The sequence below is a fragment of the Eulemur rufifrons genome, chromosome 9 (genome assembly GCF_041146395.1).
Source record: "Eulemur rufifrons isolate Redbay chromosome 9, OSU_ERuf_1, whole genome shotgun sequence".
NCBI classification, from domain to species: domain Eukaryota; kingdom Metazoa; phylum Chordata; class Mammalia; order Primates; family Lemuridae; genus Eulemur; species Eulemur rufifrons.
This window is the reverse complement of record NC_090991.1, coordinates 10,188,154-10,205,685: the sequence shown is the minus strand read 5'-3', so window position 1 is coordinate 10,205,685 and position 17,532 is coordinate 10,188,154. Positions and strand designations below refer to the sequence as shown.

At 52.5% G+C, this 17,532-nt stretch overlaps 1 protein-coding gene across 1 annotated transcript in view; it reads right to left on the bottom strand.

The window, feature by feature from the left end:
- The window catches only part of NTN1 (netrin 1), a 179,954-nt gene that overhangs the window by 61,769 nt on the left and 100,653 nt on the right, over positions 1-17,532 (bottom strand). The window contains exon 3 of the mRNA XM_069483376.1: positions 6,195-6,383. Coding sequence (XP_069339477.1) covers positions 6,195-6,383 — 189 coding nt within the window. The remainder of the gene's footprint in view (positions 1-6,194; positions 6,384-17,532) is intronic.

Below are 17,532 nucleotides of genomic sequence, written 5' to 3'. Positions count from 1 at the left end.
CAGCAGTTTTACAACCACATTTGGACATGCACAACCTGTCCCCACCTCTCTGCGCTGGGCTTCCACAAGCAGCTGCCAGGCACATCTCTACCCTTAAACTTGTCATTGTTGCTCCCAAAGCATGTAAATCCTTTATTGAGAGTGTGCAACGGCATTAGGGCAAATCCCCAGGGCCCTGCCCAGTCCTGTGGGAAGTGGCCACAAAGTCCACACCTGGGCCGAGCCCTTCAAGCAAGAGGGACCAGTTCTTCCAAGGACCACCACTCACGGAAAGATCTAAGTCAATCAGAGGGGCACAGGAATTGTCTCTGCTTTGTGTGTGTGCCCACAGTGGTCGAGGGTTCTGCTTTTTCTGTCTTCCTCAACTTGCACAAATAATCATCACAGCTAACATGCACGCAGCGGGATGCTCCACATTTAATCTGCACCATAACCCTAGGAGGGAGGCGGGACTATTATTATCCCTATTGTCAGATGAGAAAACTGAAACTCTGAAGCTAAGTGTCCTGCCCAGAGGTGGAACTTAAACACTGGTCTGAGTAAGTGCAAGTTCCAGGCTTTTAAAAGCTATTCATCCCGAGACTGTTGGATGGGGCCCACTCCCGGCAGCAAAAGCCCCAAAGATACCATTTCCGGAATAAAATGCCCTTAACACTGCAGATGCCAAATGTGGAACCTTCGTTAACTTGGGGAGCTCAAAGATCAGAAGTCCTTTTGGCTCCAGCACCAGGGACCCCTGGAATCCTTCAGGAATATCCATGTGGTATCTGGAGTGAAAGCAGAGCTGAGGGCACACACATCCAGGGAGGTGAAGACACGGGTCAAGATGCCCAGGGAATGAGCCGCAGGGCTGGGCCACAAAGATCCTGTTTTGGCACCACGCAGGCAAGGCACAAGCTCAGGGCTCCTTCATCTGCAAGAACCTTGAAATCAAACCATCTCCACCTGATTTTACCAGGTTTTCTGAATCACTGGTTCCCAAACTTCACCTCTGCAAGGAATTGTCCTTTTGTATCAAGGACCCATAAGATTTTGACTAAGAAGAGCATGTGGAATGTCAAAGCTGGAAGGGACTCAGAGACCAGAAATCGGAATATAATGACACAGATGAGGAGACTAAGGTCTAGAGAGGTCAAGAGACTTGCCAGGTGCCCTGCAGACTTTGAACATGGAGCCACATCTGCAGACGGAGTTCTTGACGCCCACATCCCCGGGTAACAGGGGAAAGATTCACCAGTACAGGTCACAGTTGGAGTTAAGCACTTCCACTGGGAATCTTCTCCCCTGAGGGCAGGATCTAAGGCATCACTTTCCCTCCCCCAGTGGGGCTGGCCTCACCTTGACAGAACGGAGGCCACTGCTTGGGCTGGGGTCTCTGCCCTCAAAGCTGGAGCTACTCAAGCCACTAACTCCCTGCCTGCCCCAGATGACCAGCCTTTTTCCCTGCACCTCTCCCTCCAAAAAAAGACAGGAAACGGAAATGTGACAAGGGACCCACAAAACAAAAGGGTGTTCCTGAGGCTTCTGTAGGGTGTGTGGATACTGCCTCAGAGCCAGGAAGGCCAAGAGGGGTGGGGGTCCCAGGTACTTCGCTGTGCTGAGACCAAACCCTCGAATAATCAGATCTAAACATACACACACACACACACACACACACACACTGTCTCTCTGGCCATGAGGACCGATGTCTCATACCTTGATCTGGACACTGTGGTATCAGGCTGCACTGACTGAGCTCCCAGCCTTGCCTGGCAAGATTTAAACATTTAAACACCCACCCCTGAGTTCTCATCAAGACAATCATAAAAATATTTAAATTCATTTATTATAAATCTCTCCCCTCAAAAGAATAAATCATGAAGGCTCGCTGGAATGTGAGTCTTCCCTGAATCGACACCCTCAAGAGCAACTCACCCTCTCCATTTCTTATTCTCCGTGGTTCGCAGTCTTGGCTCCACGTTAGAATCACCTGGGGAGCTTTCCTGATTCCCAAAGTCCAGGCCTCATCTGGACCCATTAATTAAACCCGAATCTCTGGGGGTGGGACCCAGGCGGCGGTATTTTTAAGTCTCCCCAGGTGATTCCACTGTGCAGCCAAGGGTGAGAATCACAGCAGAAGTTAGAGACAAACGATGCTGATAATGCCACCGAGTGAAAGCTGAGAATCAAGAATGAGAAAGAAATGCCCCTCCCCGACCCCCCCCACCACACACAGTGGTCCAGGGAGCCAGAGGGGGCAGGACTGAGGTGCTCAGTTCCTCCCCATCCCCCACGCCCACCCCCCCAGAGCTGCCAGGAGAAGTAAGGGGTGGATGGGAGCCGAGAGAACGGGCAGACGGTGGGGGCTATCGATGCCTCTGCCCCGCTAACGACTGCATCTTCTGGGATGCGGGCACTTTCCTAGCTGCCTTCGCTCAGCCGTGTTGTGAACTGTGGGCTTGAAGCAGGCAGGGCCACGAGTGAAGGAAACAGGCCGCCCAGCTCCATGGAACTCGAACCCTTTGTATAGGGATGCTAGATGCGGTGGTTGATTTCTTAACTCTCATCGCCATTCGGTTCACGCGAGACTCCTGGAATGTCTTTATCCATCACAGATGGTTTGGGAAGATGATAAATTAATATTGTTATCAATGGAGGCATGGCTGAAATGGTTAAATAGCAACGTCTTCTTTGCCGGCTCTAAAAAGAAAGAGCCCGAAAGTCCATAAAGAAGACAAATGGTAAACAAAACCTCCCATCTTTTGACAGATTCCAGGACGAGTATCTTTCACAAACCATTCTGTGGAGAAAAGGGAGAAATCTATCTCATCTGACTTTGTATAGGACAACAGCCCACACCATAATGAGGCTGTCCCAGTGCTGTGAAATCACACTGAATAGCTGGAGAGTGCAGCCGCCTGTTCCCTGGGCATGTTTATTACAGCCCTTTGTATGCACCAACCCTGCCAGCCCTGGTTTGCTTCTGAACTAGGGGAGGAGAGAAAGAACCTAACAAATTTGTTGCTATGAAACTTCCCAAATGGGAGACTGCATAATAACGTTTGGAATCTAATGCCCTTGCCCCAAGCTCTTCTTGTCTGGGTCCACCCCTGCTCTAAACTCAGCAAGGTCCTGAGTCAGCCAATCGCCAGCAGTGCCTGGGTGGCCTCGGCCCCCTGCCCAGGCCCCTCCCAGGCCCTGAGAAGTCAGGCTGAAGAGGGCCCTGATGGCCATTCCCAAGCCAACTCGGGAGTCAAGAACTACCACCCCCCTCCCTGTTGCCCTGTGAAATTTATCAGAAGCAAAGCAAGGAAGTGCAGCCCCACGTGAGGGCCTATGGTGGGGCTCCTTGTGGTTGGTCTCAGGAGCCAGGGCCTGGGGGTGGCACCAAACCTACAAGATTTTGGAAGCTGCTGAAAGAAAACCATCAAAGATCAAAATGCTGAGGCCAATGGGCTTCCACCGAAAGAACCATATCCTGGAACCATCTGGCCCTGGGAAGACAAGGCAGAAGAGTCCCATGGAAGAGGTGGTAGAGGGCTGACCGAGAGACCCCTGCGTGAAGATCTCAAGAGCACAGGTTCCCTGCTGGCATCCAAACTTCTCCTAAAGCTGGTTCCCACCAAGGTCTCACAGTCTCTTTTTGGTGGGACGTGTACCTTGAGGAAATTGAGGATTCACAGTTCCCATATGCCCTAAGCAAGTGACACCAGAAAAGGGAAGTGCTGAGAACAAAGATCTAGAACTTTCAAGAGATGCCTTTCCTCACCAATCAGATGGCTGGACTTCTCAGGTCACATTTTTGCTCACCAATCAGAGAGCAGACCTCTTCTCACCAATCATGAAGCAGAGCGCTTCAGGCAATGTTTTTCCTCACCAATCAGGAGGCGGCATCCTTGAAGCTTTGTCTTTCCCCACCAGTCGGGTGGCAGGTTCCTTGAAGAACTGTCTTTCCTCCCCAGTCAGGCACTGAGAGTGCCACCTTTCCTGCCACATTCCCTCAGCAGGATGTGCCTGTGTCATTCTGGGCAGGATCCATCTTTAGATTTTCCTTTCCTGTGAGTTTTTCTCCCAAGGTTCCCACCAAGGCTACGGGCAGCTGCTGTCCAGAGCTGGGACAGAAGACACAGCCACCTGGGCTGGCCACAGCATTTGAAACCGTAAAACAGGAACACACCCTCACCTGTTTGCCTGTGACCCTCCTAGAAACACGCAAAGGAAGCTGAGCACTTGCATGCCATGCAGCCAGAGCCCTGGGGAACAGCACAGGCTCCTAGGACCCTGTGGCTTCCTGACATGTCTCACTCTGAGTGGGGAAAAGCAGCACATAGCCCTTGTCCCTGCCCACAGCAACAGGGGACGGGTGGAGATGACCAAGCCCCTGCTTCTTCCTGCCTCTCTGGGGATGCGGATTTCTGCTCTGACGGCAGAAACTGGCACAACAGGAAACAACCAGTGCCCTTCCTGGTACAGCCCAGACCTCCTCACCCACGGGCACAGGACTGCCCAGCTGAGTGGGTGCTGCTGGTTAAAACTTTTGGCTGAACCCCCAAGAAATCTATGTGCAAGCCAGATGTTTCCAAGACCCTTGGCCTTAATTTCCTTTGTAAAAGACAGACAACACACACTTTGTGCACGGGTGAAGGATACCTTCCAACTGAAAACCCAAAGCCATCTCTCCCTGGTCTTGTCTTGCTCACTCCTTCCTGACACTGCAGACTTTTTTTGGGTCCCCTTTTCTGGGCGACCTTCCTATCCTCTGTTCAAAGTCTCCTGGGGGATTCACACCTGACACAGTGAATATTTTAAGGGAAAACAGCCCAGCTACCTTTATGCTCATATTTCTCTTGTCATCCACCAGAGGCAGCCATAAGTCCACAGATATGGAAAGAGATCTTGCTTTCGTCTTGGAAGTCACCCTAGTCATCCCTGTGCTTTTGGAATTGAAGGGATTTCCCTTGGAGGAGACAGACTGGGAAGCTCACGAAGCCCACCCACACAAGCAGGGTGGGCTTCGTGAGCCCCATGCTCAGTAGAGCACACACTTGATTGAAATTCTGCTGCCCCATTTTGAAATTCTTAATCATTTTTTAATAAGCCCCTATTTTCATTTTGCACTGGGCCCTGCAAATTATGTAATCTGTCCTGCACACAAGTGCCCAACATCTGGTGGATTTCCTGTTAAGAAGATGATACTTTTGCTTTATTCAAACGCTAAGCAGGGGCCACAGAAGGGTTTCCCTGCCACAGCTCCCCACCTGGGCCCAAGTCTGCCATGGCTTGGGACCCTCCTATGTCAGAGTCGATACATATCCACATGAGGACCCTGTCTACACTGAGTTGTTGCCCAAGAGCCCTCGGAGATAAATATCTTCTTGGGAAGCCATGCTCACGGCTGACCCTGGCCCTAGGTCTCGAGTTTGGGAGCAGAGAGCCCCGGTTCTTAGAATTCCCAAAAGCTAATGTGGGGTTCTCACCCTCCAACATCACTAAATTCCCTGGCATTGACTCTCCTCTGAGTCATCTGACCATTGCTTCATTTTTGTTGGTGGGAGAAAAACAAACAGCAGAAAGCTAAAATATTAGTGCTTGCTTCAGTGGACAAAAATAGAGTCTCCCGTCTCCTTTTAATTTTTTTTTTGTCCTGAGAAGTAAAGCTATTTGCGGATGGATTAAATGTTCCTTCTGAGACCCTGCTCCTGAAACGGCCGAACTCGCTGCGTCCGTGTGTGTGTCTGTGTGCGTTGGGGGCTGGGGGGTGGTGCATACATATCCAAAGAAGTGCGTCTGCGTGCATTTGGTAAAAGAGAGTCCTTTGTCCCAGCAGTAAGCCGGAGAACATGACTCGCGACCCTGTGGTATGCAGCACACCTGTGCGGAGAAGCCGGGAGGGGGAGGGGAGGGGGAGGTGTCGCGGGCTGGAGCCCTGTACCCTCATAGGGATCACACCTCCTTTCTTCTCCTTTGAGCCATGTCTCCATCGCCCCTTTGTTTTGGCTTACACCTCCAAATACCAGGGAGGCGCTGTGTGTGTGTGTGTGTGTGTGTGTGTGTGTGACAGAGAGAGAGAGAGAGAGAGAGAGAGAGAGAGGAGATGACAGAAAAGAAGGAGAGAGGGAAGAGAAGGGAAGACTGGTGTTCCAAAAGACCCCCGGCCCCCGGCCCCCGGCCCCCGGCGCCCAGCCCCCGGCCCCCGTCCTGTGCGCAGAGCCTACCTTTGCAGGCCTTCCGGTGAGTGATGGGCTTGCCCATGTCGCGGTAGTAGCCCTCCTTGCAGTAGTGGCAGTGGCGGCCAGCGGTGTTGTGGCGGCAGTTGAGGCAGACGCCCCCGCTCTTGCGCCCCGAAAGCTTGTAGAGCTCCATGTTGAAGCGGCAGCGCCGAGCATGCAGGTTGCAGTTACAGGCTGCAGGGAAGACGGGCAGGGGTGTCAGCCGCAGGGTTGCTGAGAGGACGGGCACCCATGAGGGTCAAGAACTTCCTAACTCCTCCCTTCTCCTCCACTGCCAGAGCCAGAGAGGCAGACGTGCACCCCGGGAGCTCTTCCTTGGCACCCTCTGTTTGCACCCACAAGCATTCATTGAGCACCTAACAGGGCCATGGCTGAGGTGCTCCAAAAATTCGAATGTTGAAGCCCTAACCCCTGGTACCTCAGCATGTGACTGTATTTGGAGACAGGGTCTCAAAACAAGGCCCTTAGGGTGGACCCTCCTCCAATCTGACTGGTGTCCCTATAAGAGGAGGAGATTAGGACACACAAAGACAAGCCAGGGATGTGCGTGCACAGAGGAAAGACCAGGCGAGGACACAAGGAGAAGGTGGCCACCTGCAAGCCAAGGAGAGAGGCCTCCACAGAAACCCACCCCGTGACACGTCAATCTCGGACTTCCAGGCTCCGGAACTGTGAGAAGTGACTAGGGTTTCAGCTCAGCCTGCAGCAGCCGAGCTGACCCAGACACTGTGCCACCAGCCTGCACTCCCCTTCTCCCCTGCCACCAACGACTCTGGGGCCTGCCACACCATCTTCCTTCCCACCATCAACCTGGACGGCTTCCAGTCTTGCTCTGGGGACCCTGCAGAGAGGACCCCCATATGGTCCTCTCGGGCTCTCCTCCCTCCCAGGCTTCCCTCCGCCTGTTCCCTACCTGTACACGTTGCTCAGGACTCAGCCGCCTGTTCCACCCACCCCAATACCCTCCGGAGTCTGTCTCCTTCACCCATCACCATTTCTGTGCTCCCAACTCCCAAATCAGTATTGCCAGTTTCAGGTCTGGGGTCTGCATTTGGACCCAGAGGTGCACCCCCCCCATCCACTGTCGGGGACAGCACCCTGCCCTCTGAGCTCCCTATCACCTGAGCCGAGCCCTGCAGGCTACCCCCAGCACTGTAACCAGGGCAGGATTTCTGAGCTCCAGTCTGAGTATGCCCATCAGGATAAAGGTGAACCCACTGAGCATGGCCTTCAGGGCTCTGAACGAGCTGGTCCTGCCTCCCCTCCAGCCTCTCCGTCTTTATGCTTCACCATTGCAAACTTCGGTCCATTTCTGGAGCCATGTGCAAGGACTCCTTGTCTGCCCCCTCCAAGGCTTTGCATATGCGTTCCTCTCCTCCTAGGACACTCCCCTTCTCCCCAACCTTGCATCCTTCAATGCACTTCCCAGCCCACCTCCACCCCAGCTGGCCTGGCCTGGGCACCCAGCCTATCCCACACAGCCCTCCTCTCGTCACACCAGGATTACCTGTCACCTACCTTCTTCTTGAGGCTTCCAACTCCGTGGTAACTCCAGATGGGATCTGGCCTACTCTTGTTTACTCTACAGCATGATTTTATGCTAAGCATGTTCTCATCACATTTTATGGCATTTCTAAAGAAATACGTGTTTAGGCCGGGTACGGTAGCTCACAGCCATAATCCCAGCACTTTGGGAGGCCAAAGCAGGAGGATCACTTGAGGCCAAGAGTTTGAGACCAGCCTGGGCAACACAGTGAAATCCCACCTCTCTTCTCTACAATAAATAAAAAAATTAGCTGGGCGTGCTGGTGCGCACCTGTAGTCCCAGCTACTCAGGAGGCTGAGGCAGGAGGATTGCTTGAGCCCAGAAGTTGGAGATTGCAGTGAGCTAGGATGATGCCATTGCACTGTAGCCTAGGCAACAGAGCAAGACCCTATTTCCAAAAATGTATATCTATATGTTTAATTCATACACTTGAAAACCAAAAGCAGAAAGAGAAAAGAACACACCCCTATTTCCACCAACCACTGTTAATGTAAACGTCTTTCCTTTTAGGCTTTAATTAACATTTGCTGAGCTGTGGAGCTATTTCATTCTTTCCTGGATTGTACCTGTATATATCTAGTTTTTTAGCCTATTTTTTTCATAGTGCCGAACATTTTTTTCATGTCAAATACCATTCTTCATGATGTTCAGAGGTGGTCTGGTACTCCACCATACGCATATACACAGCGGGCTCCTGGGCGTCTGAAGTGGATGCATTTAAAAGTAGGGCCTGCTAGGCTTGGGCAGTTAGGTTACTTCCAGTTTTTCACTATTATAGACAACACAATGGTAACTGCGTTGGAACACAATGGCAACCACCCTGAACAACCCATCTTGGAACATACATATTTGTACTCTGCTCTGATTACTGCTGCACAGTGAATTTCTCAAGACGAGATTACTGGGTTGAAATTTGGATCTACGTGTTTTTGACGTCAGATCCAAACTGTCAAAGCTGCCCTCAGAAAAGGCCGCACTAGCTTACACTCCCACCAGCAGGCTATGGGAGCTCCTATTTCGCCACACCCTTCAAAAGAATAATATGTGTTTGGTATCACCACTCTTTTTTTTAAATCTTTGCCAATTCGTCTGGGGAAAATACACACACACACAATTTTAATTTGCATGTCTTTGATTCCTAGGGAGGCTGGGCATTTCTCCATGTGTTTGTTTTTCTATTTATATTTCTTTTTTGTGCATTGCCTGTTCATGCCATTTGCCCAGTTTTCAAATAAGGTGGGGTTTTTTTTTCATGCTGTCTAGTGGGCTCTTATATACAATGATTAAAAACCATTTGTCTTCTACCATACAAGCTGCAAATATTGTTACCTGTTTCTTATTCACATGTGGCTTTTGTAATTTTAGAAAAACACTTTCCTCTTTAATTATTCCCTCCGATATTATAAGCTTCTCTAAGGGCTCTCTCTAGAATCACCTTCCAAATCACCACCTACCAGTCACTCCATTTACAAATAGAGGTGGACAGGGCCTCTGGAGCAGGCACTGTGTGGGATACGAGAGAAAAGACAGCTCCCACCTTGAAGTCGGGAAGCATCTGACAGCCGAATCAGACCAGAGAATGACTCCTGAGAGCCTAAGGGTCCCCCAGGTGCAAAGAAAGAAGCTGAAACTGCACCCTGCTGTCCCACACAGAGGACTGTCATGCTTCACACATGCACTGTCTCTTTGGACTTACTCTGCCAGACAAGGGGGACAGGGAGCTGTTCAGAGAGGTGACGTGACCAACCTGCCTAGGACCACAGAGCTGGTAAGTGGGGGGCCCAGGGTTGCAACCCAGGTCTTTTGGCTCCTGGTCCATTGTCTCAGAGGAAAGGACACACATCACTGGAAGTAACAGCTGGGCCTAGACTCCAGCCAGAATCTAGATCTTTCCTATGAGCACAGAAATCACAGGGCCTGGTGCACCTGCCCAGGGACGGGGATCTGGAAGGACCACCCAGGTCTCACTTCCTCAGGCCTTCCTTGCACCAGGAAAGGCCTCGTAACAGCATCTTCTGGTCCTTCTTGTGAGCAGATGTTAATCCTGTGTCCTCCTCCGGAAAGGCAGCTGTTCTGCATCCCCCAACAGGGCCTGCCCTGGCCTCTGAGCCCCCCACCTTCGCACCCTGGGAGAAGCTCGGGCTGGTATCTCTCTTCCATATGCACCTTACAGCAACAAAAGGTTCTCCCAAAACAACTGGTCACACAAAAGAAAACTCTGAGGCCAAACATCAAAAGGCAGCCCCCTCCTTTCCCCATCCTTGGAGCTGTCAGAGGACATCAAGTGGCAATTGCCCACGCTCAGACTTCTGCAAAGTATTTTACAGCTTGTTTTCTTTTCTCTTTGTTTTATTTTCTCTACACAAATGGAAAAAAGCATCGGGCAAAACAGTCACATCTGGATCCCTCCGCTCCACACGGAGGTGTCACCCAACTCCCGGCCTGGCCCCAGCCCCTTCCTCCAGAGACACCTTAATCCCTCGTGCCTTCCTGTTTATCTCCTGCTCCTTGTGGAGGCAAAAATATCGGGTATTAGTTTCATTATCAGATTTCAAGGCGGGAAGGAAAGGGCAGCTCTGTGAGAACAGAGAGGTCAGCCCGAGAGAAGGGGTGGGGGGAGGCAGAGACACTCCTGAGGGACCCGCAGGGGAGAGGACAGGGAGCCTGGCCCCAGCTGGCGAGGCTCTGCCTCTTCCCAGGGGTCCCCCAGCCACCCAGAGAGGCCCCAAGCTCTGTGCCCCCTTCAGTTACCACATGGGGACCACTAATGTGTGGCTGCATTTCAGACCCGGGCATAACGAGGGGCAGGAAAGTAGGAAAAGGGGGCTTCCCACCCCCCGGCCAGAAATCCGACAGGAAGGGGGCCTAAGAGATGGCCACCCATTTCCTGTCCCCATCCAAATGTCCTCTAAGTCCTATTTTAACACATGCCTGTGACCACTTCATAGCTCCCAACATTCCTTAAGCCTTTCTGAACCTCTCCCACCAGCCTGGCGTTGCCCCAGCCCTGGCCACCCCCCAGTCAGTTCGATTCAATGCACATTTCCAGGGCCCTAGCTGTGTGCCAGGCTCTGTGCCACGGGGACAGGAGGGGGACGATGTCCAGGGACTCCTTGTCTACTTGGGGGGGGGGGAGCAGAGGAGCACTCATGTCAGCAATTTCTTGGATCAAATGAGACAAATGTTCTCGTCCACTGTGCTGGTTCGTTGAGGACGGGGCAGTGTTTGTTCTTGTACCCTCCAGCCCACAGCAACCCTCAATGCATTTTTGTTGTACAAACGAGAGAGAGAAAGAGAGAAAGAGAGAGGAGATGGATGCATGGATGGGGAGGTAGGCAGGCAGATAAATATGTAGGTATTTATCTACAGATAGGTAGATAAGGTAGATAAATATGTAGATGTATATGTAGATAGATAGGCAGTTAGGTAGGTAGGACAAACAGAGAATTTACTGGCCTGGACCATACCCTGACCAGGCATGGCCTTGTGACATTTCTTTTATTGTTGCTCTGAACTACTGTAAAGTCGTCTTGCTGCTTTAACTTGCCAATTCACCTTCTGTGCCCTCGAGTAGACAGCAGTGCTTTAGGGAGAAGAACCCACATCTAAGAGCCCTGGACTCTCCCCGGGACTCTGAGTAGGGCCTTGCAGGCGGAGACTAAAGAGACTCAATTGGCTTCTGTTAGTTTGATGCATTTACCAAAGACCATGACAAACTAACCCCCAGTCCCACCAGGACTGTCCCAGGCCCAGAAAGCATCCGGCAGACACCGTTCGGCCGTATCCAGACCGTTTCTCACTGGCTTGGGCCCTGGCTCTCCCAAACTTCGTGTGGCCCCAGGGCTCTCAGAGGAGCAGGAAGGCCATTTGGCCATGGGCTTCCCCAGAGGCTCTGGTCTGAGCCCCAGGGCTCCTCCTCTACCCCCCAGCACACAGGGTCACAGTCTCCCCCTTCCAGAGCAGTCCTTTTGAGAAGTTTGCCCATGTCGTTCCTGTAGCCTAACAGGGAATTTTGGACTTAGGTGTCTGCAGCTGAACTGTCTGAAATAACCAACCCCTGTGTGCACTGTCCACAGACTGGGGGCTTTTTACACAGGACCTGGTCCCCATCCCTGGGCTGCCTGCACGCCCAGGTAAGCACAGCTCTCAGACCTGGCATGATTAGCGGCACATTTTGACATGTCCAGGCCATACGGGCAGGCTGAGGTATGGGGCACTTACGTGGCGGGGGGGTAGGCACCACTTCCCTCACTAGTGCCTTTGCTAGATGCATCTGCAGCTGCTGGGTAAGGACCATGGGACCTCCTCACCACCCACAAAATATTTTCACAATTTCCCCGGGGAGGAATGGGGCCCTGGTTCTCAACCAGGGGCATTTGGCAATGTCTATAGACACTTTTGGTTATCGCAAGTGGGGAAGGAGCAGTTGCCTACATCCAGGGGATAGAGACTAGAGAGGCTGCTAAATGTCCTACAATGCACAGGACAGCCCCCGGCAAGGGAATTATCCAGCCCGAGATGCCCACAGTGCTCAGTCTGAGTGAACCCTGGGTTACAGAGATTGTGACCCCCCCCCCACCTCCAGGGTATGTGAATTTTTATATCCCTCTGCCGCTTCCTAAGATGCTGCTCTCTCAGTGCAAACTCTGCAGCTTAGAATGCTGCCCCAGAGAGTGACACTCAGCCAGGTGCTGGTGGGAGTTCAGGGGACACAGTAGCCAGCAAGACAGAATCCTGCCCCACAATGCTTCCCACCTCAGAGGGAAGGCGGACAGTGGTCTGGTAATTGCATGATGGATCTGGAACTTCCAACTGTGACCAGTGCTCTCGGGACTGACAGTCGGGGAGACCACCCTGCTGGACCCTTCTGGGACAAGGGGGAGAGGACAGGGCCTGAGGAGAAAGTCCAGGTGCAGACGGGATATTCTGCCAGCACCGCTCCTGGGGATCCGGTGCAAATGCAAGCTCTGATTCAGGCGGTCCCGGGCGGGGCCCGGGAGTCTGCATTTCTAACAAGCTCCCAGGTATTGCCACTGCTGCTGGTGTGTAGAACAGCGTAGACGAAGGAACCGGAACTAAACTGAAAATAAACCAGTTAGGAACATAACCCGTGTGTGGGGACAGAGAGCCAGCCCCTCAGAGAGGTAAAGGGGAGACTTTACTGCAGGGAGTCTGCAATGCGGCAGTGGGCAGAGGTCTGGTTTCAAAACAAACTTGTCCATAAACAACTAGTTCAGAATCATAAAAATATTTGAGAGTTATTTTTAAGAGTTTGGGGGAGTTTGTACTCCCCTTTATTTATTACTTTGCTACTCTATTTGGTATACTGTTTATTTAGAAAATGTTTGATGCTTGTTTATAAATTCTAAGTATTCCGCCCCCAGTGTGTGTCTTTCTGAGCCCGGTTTTCAGCATACCCTGAAATGGCTGGGCTGAGCAACCACAGCTCCCCACACACCTGGCTGCTGTCAGCACCTGGGGATCATTCTGAGCTGTGCTCTCAAAGGGCTCCTTTGCGGAAAGGGGCTGAGGCAGAACTGGCCCGAGCATTTCTGGGGCCCACGGTCTTTGGTGTCTACAGGTGAGCAAGGCATAAGAGAAATGATTATAAACGCACATAAACTTATAAAACAATCAAAGCCCAGACTATAGGTTTCACCTTATTACTGGTAAATCCTGTAGGGCATGGATTTATTTATGCATTCAACAAATATTTGCAGGGCACCTACCTACTGCATTCCGGGTACTACGCAAGGTGCTGGGAATACAACAGCGAGCACGGCAGCGATGCTCCCTGCCCTGGTGGAGTCACTGGAGGTACCCGGATGTGCTAAAAGTCTGGTTACTGACGTTGCCACTGTCAGCTCACTCCAAGGTCCACCACTGTCCCCTAAACACAGGGCTTAAAGCTGGAGACTCAACAAGATACAATGCAGCGTGACCAGCCAGAGAGACCCCGAGAGCCTGGACAACCACTATGAGGGCCAGGACATCCCCAGGAGCAGTCTGGCTCCAGTCAAGGTTCTAGGGTTTGCAATCATTTGAGGATGCCTTGTTTCCACTTTAATTTAAAAAGACCATTGATAAACATCACCTAGACGTGGCCAGGAGAACTGGATAACTTGCTTGTCTAAAAGGAAAGAGCCATTAGGCTGCAAGTCAGTACACATGGGCATGACAGAGCCAGGTCAGGAGAGGATGTCCCGTGGGACTCCTGGGGCCCCAGAGAACACGTGAGGGAAGATGTGGCACTTCAAGACAGGAGATGGGGCCACCAATGGCAGCCTCAACATGACCTGTTTCTGCATGACTGCTCATTCATGTCTTCATTCAAGAAATATGAACAGAGGAGTCGAGTCCTTGGACGTGCCAGGCTCTGAGCTGGGAAGCACGGCTGCTGCAGGGTTGACATCGCTGCACTTTGCTCTCTCAACAGGCTACAGCCCCCTCTCCCTTCTCTGGAGCTGTGGTTTTCAATTCAAGTGGCCCCTAACCCTCTCCCGATGCCCCAGCCTGTGACGGTTCTCCAGCCTGGGTGCACAGATTCACCAGCATTGCCTACTGGGACACCAATGGCTGAACCCCACACCCAGAGCTTGGCACTGAGCAGGTTGTACGTGGGGCATGAGAGTGTGCATGTCACAAGTTCCCAGGCAGTGCTGAGCTGCCCGTCTGAGAACCACCGGTAAAGATAATGCAGAGTAGAAAAAAAGTCTGAAGGGCCCAGGATCTCCCAGTGTAGACAGGCAGGGCATAGGTGAATGTAATTATGACTACATAAAATCAAACATCACACGATTGACACATCACAAGGCAGCAAGTGAGAGGAAGGAGACCTGGGGCCTGACTTGGGGGCCTGGGCTGTGGCCCCAGGTCTGCGGCTCCCCCAGCTGTGTGACCCTGGAAAGCCTACTTGGCCCCTCTGAGCCTGTTTTCTCATCTGAAAAGAGAAGACATTTGGGTCTGATGATCTCTAAGTTCTTTCCTGGTCCTTAAAGTCTCCAACTGCATGATACCAAAACTCCTAGGGGGATAAGGGACAGATTGTGGAGAGCTGGGAGGGGGTACCTGGAGTTCAGGATGGGGGTGCTCCAGGCTGAGGCAATGGCACTATGGAGAAGCCGCAGGGTGGGACTCCACAGAGCAGGTGACAAGGTATGGGAACGGCAGTAAGATCAGCCCCAGGCAGTGGGTGGATCACAGAGGGGACTGATGGCCCTGAGGTGGGGGATCCCGCAGGCTTCACCCTGCTGAAGGTGGAGGTGATGGGCGGCTTTCCAGGGTAATAGCACCAGAGGGGCGTGGCCCACAGGACCGGTGACCACCTGGATCTTCCAGAGAGAACAGGTGTGCAGGATCCTCTCCAGGCAATTGGGCAGAGGAAACCATTTTGAGGAAGAAAAAAGTTGTCTGCTTTTGGTCACCCAGCAGGTCTTGGTAGGAGGATTTAACAGAGGGCAGCGAGCAACAGGGACTTCCCAGCCTGGGAGGCCCCTGAAGCCAAGTTCTCCCAGCGAGGAGCCCTTACCTCTCTCCAAGGCTCTCTCTGATGGAGCCTCCTCTCGGGACACAGAAGGTCTGCAGGGTCACATTTGTTCTTTAAGCTCCAATTTGAAAACAAAATCTCTGTCCACCCCTGCTCCCTCTCCCCACCTGTGCTTTATCTCTGATATCAGAAAAGCAATCAAAGAGGGTGGATCAAGGTGGAAGGAAAAATGGAAAAAAGAGAGAAAATACTTTGGAAACACCCCCCACCCCAGAAGTCAGAGTGGGCCAGGGAGGCTGGAGTTCCCGCCTGCCAAAGACAGGCTTTAGATGGTTTCTGATAAAGTCCCGGGAGATAAGTGGCCTGTGTTTGTCGAGGGCTTAGAGAGCTTTAGCCAAGTCTGAACACAAAGAGGCCCTCTGTCAACAGTCCTTCAGGCCACTAATAGGGCTGAACAAATACTACAGTAACAAGTTCTTCACACCTGTGGGGCTTGGGAAAGGCGCTGGCCCCTTTGTCAAGACGTCAGACAAAAGGGTCAGACAAAAGGGCCACAAGGAGCATCACCTCCCCCCACCCAGCGAGACCCTCCTGGGTTTCTGGAAAAGGGACTGGGGTGGGGGGCGGATAAGCCTGAAGCCTGGTGGGCCCTGTCTCCTTCTTCAAGCAGAAACAGCTCCAACCAGGCAGGGAGACCAACCACGAATAAGGTCCATGCACACAGGCTGACGGCAGACATCAGACGGCGGTGCGTGGAGCATTTCCTGGGGCTGGGATCAGGGCCACGGGCAGCATGAGAGTGCCAGGCTCAGAGGCTCCAAAAAACACAGCCCTGGCCCCCTGGCTCTTCCTCCCACCATGCAGGGCAGCCAGCCCCTCCCCAGTGGACGGATGGCAGGGCCATCCCCCAAATCTGCTTGACCTCACTGTCATTTTTTCCACTGACTTCTTTTTTCTCTGTAAACATCTTAGCCTTTTCTTTCCCCTGCCCTTTTTTGGCTGCCGTGCCTCCCCCTAAGGCTTTGAAACAATCCCTAACTAACATCTCCCAGGCCCTCACTGCAGAGGAACAGCGCAGGGTTCCTGCTGCACAAACATCCTCCTCTTCGCCTGCGTGGCGGGCAGGCCCCTCTCTGGAGGAAATGCCGAGGACGCTTGGGTAAGCCCCGAGCAGTCGAGCAGACGTCACGTCTTTGTCTGCGGTGGGGCGGAGGTTGGGTGCTTACCCACCAACTCTCTTGGGGACTTCAGCCCTGGGCCTTCTGCACCTCCAACCAGCCCTCCACTCCACCTCCTTTTCATCTTGTCACCGCCCTGTTCTGGAACCTTCCATGGCTGCCCACTGCCTACAGACGAGAACTCTCTTGCCCTCAAGAGCAAAACAATGGTTTCAAAATGGAGGTCCAGAGACTAGAGATCTTGCTTCTTCCATATAATAGGACCCTGCATGAACACCTCACCCTACCCCACTCCCATCCATGCCCAAGACCTATGCCAAATGGGGAAGGGGGACATTGTTCCCCAAGAGCAAAAACAGGGTCTTGGGGCTAGTGTGGCCTCCCAAGTCTTCCTTGTTTACCCTCTTGTAGTAGAAGCAATGAAAAACGTGAGGCCCCAAGAGGCAAAGAGGCTTTGCCAGGGCCCTGGCAATAGTTAGTGCAGACTAGCTCTGCACCTACCTAATTCAGGGCTTGTTCCAGACCCCCAGCATGGTGAGGGTGACAGGGTCTCAGGCAGGAAGAAGCTTGATAACCCCCCATGGCTGCTGGAATTCATTCCTGAAAGGCAGAGAATTCTCAAAGCACGGGGGTTGTCTGAGCAAAGCTCAGCTTTTTGCTACCATGAAATCCCCTTTGCCTTGTGACGCGGCCGCCCTGCCCAGATGCGGCATAGGGGGCTTCCTTCCAATCTCTTTTCCCCAGAGGTGGTGCACACACTCCATGTGCTTTATTAAACGGACATACAAGGGCTAATTTGCCAATTGCGCTGGCCAAGGCTGCTCCTGGCTCCTGGCTCCCTGGAGTCATTTCCCATCTGTAATGGCTCCCATCTCTGCGCCCAGCACATGCCAGGCTGGAACCCAAGGCGGGACTCCACAGCAGGAGGAGAGGCTGGAGCAGTTGATCCTGACTAGAGGCAGGAGAACATGCGCTTCCCGGGACACCTTCCCTCACCCTTTGCTCACCACCACCCCCGTGGGCTGCATGCCTCTCTGCTTGACTGTTTAATTCAACTCTTTGGTTAACTTGGACTTGAGCTGTAGGCTCCAGAGACCATCCAGACTGCAGCCT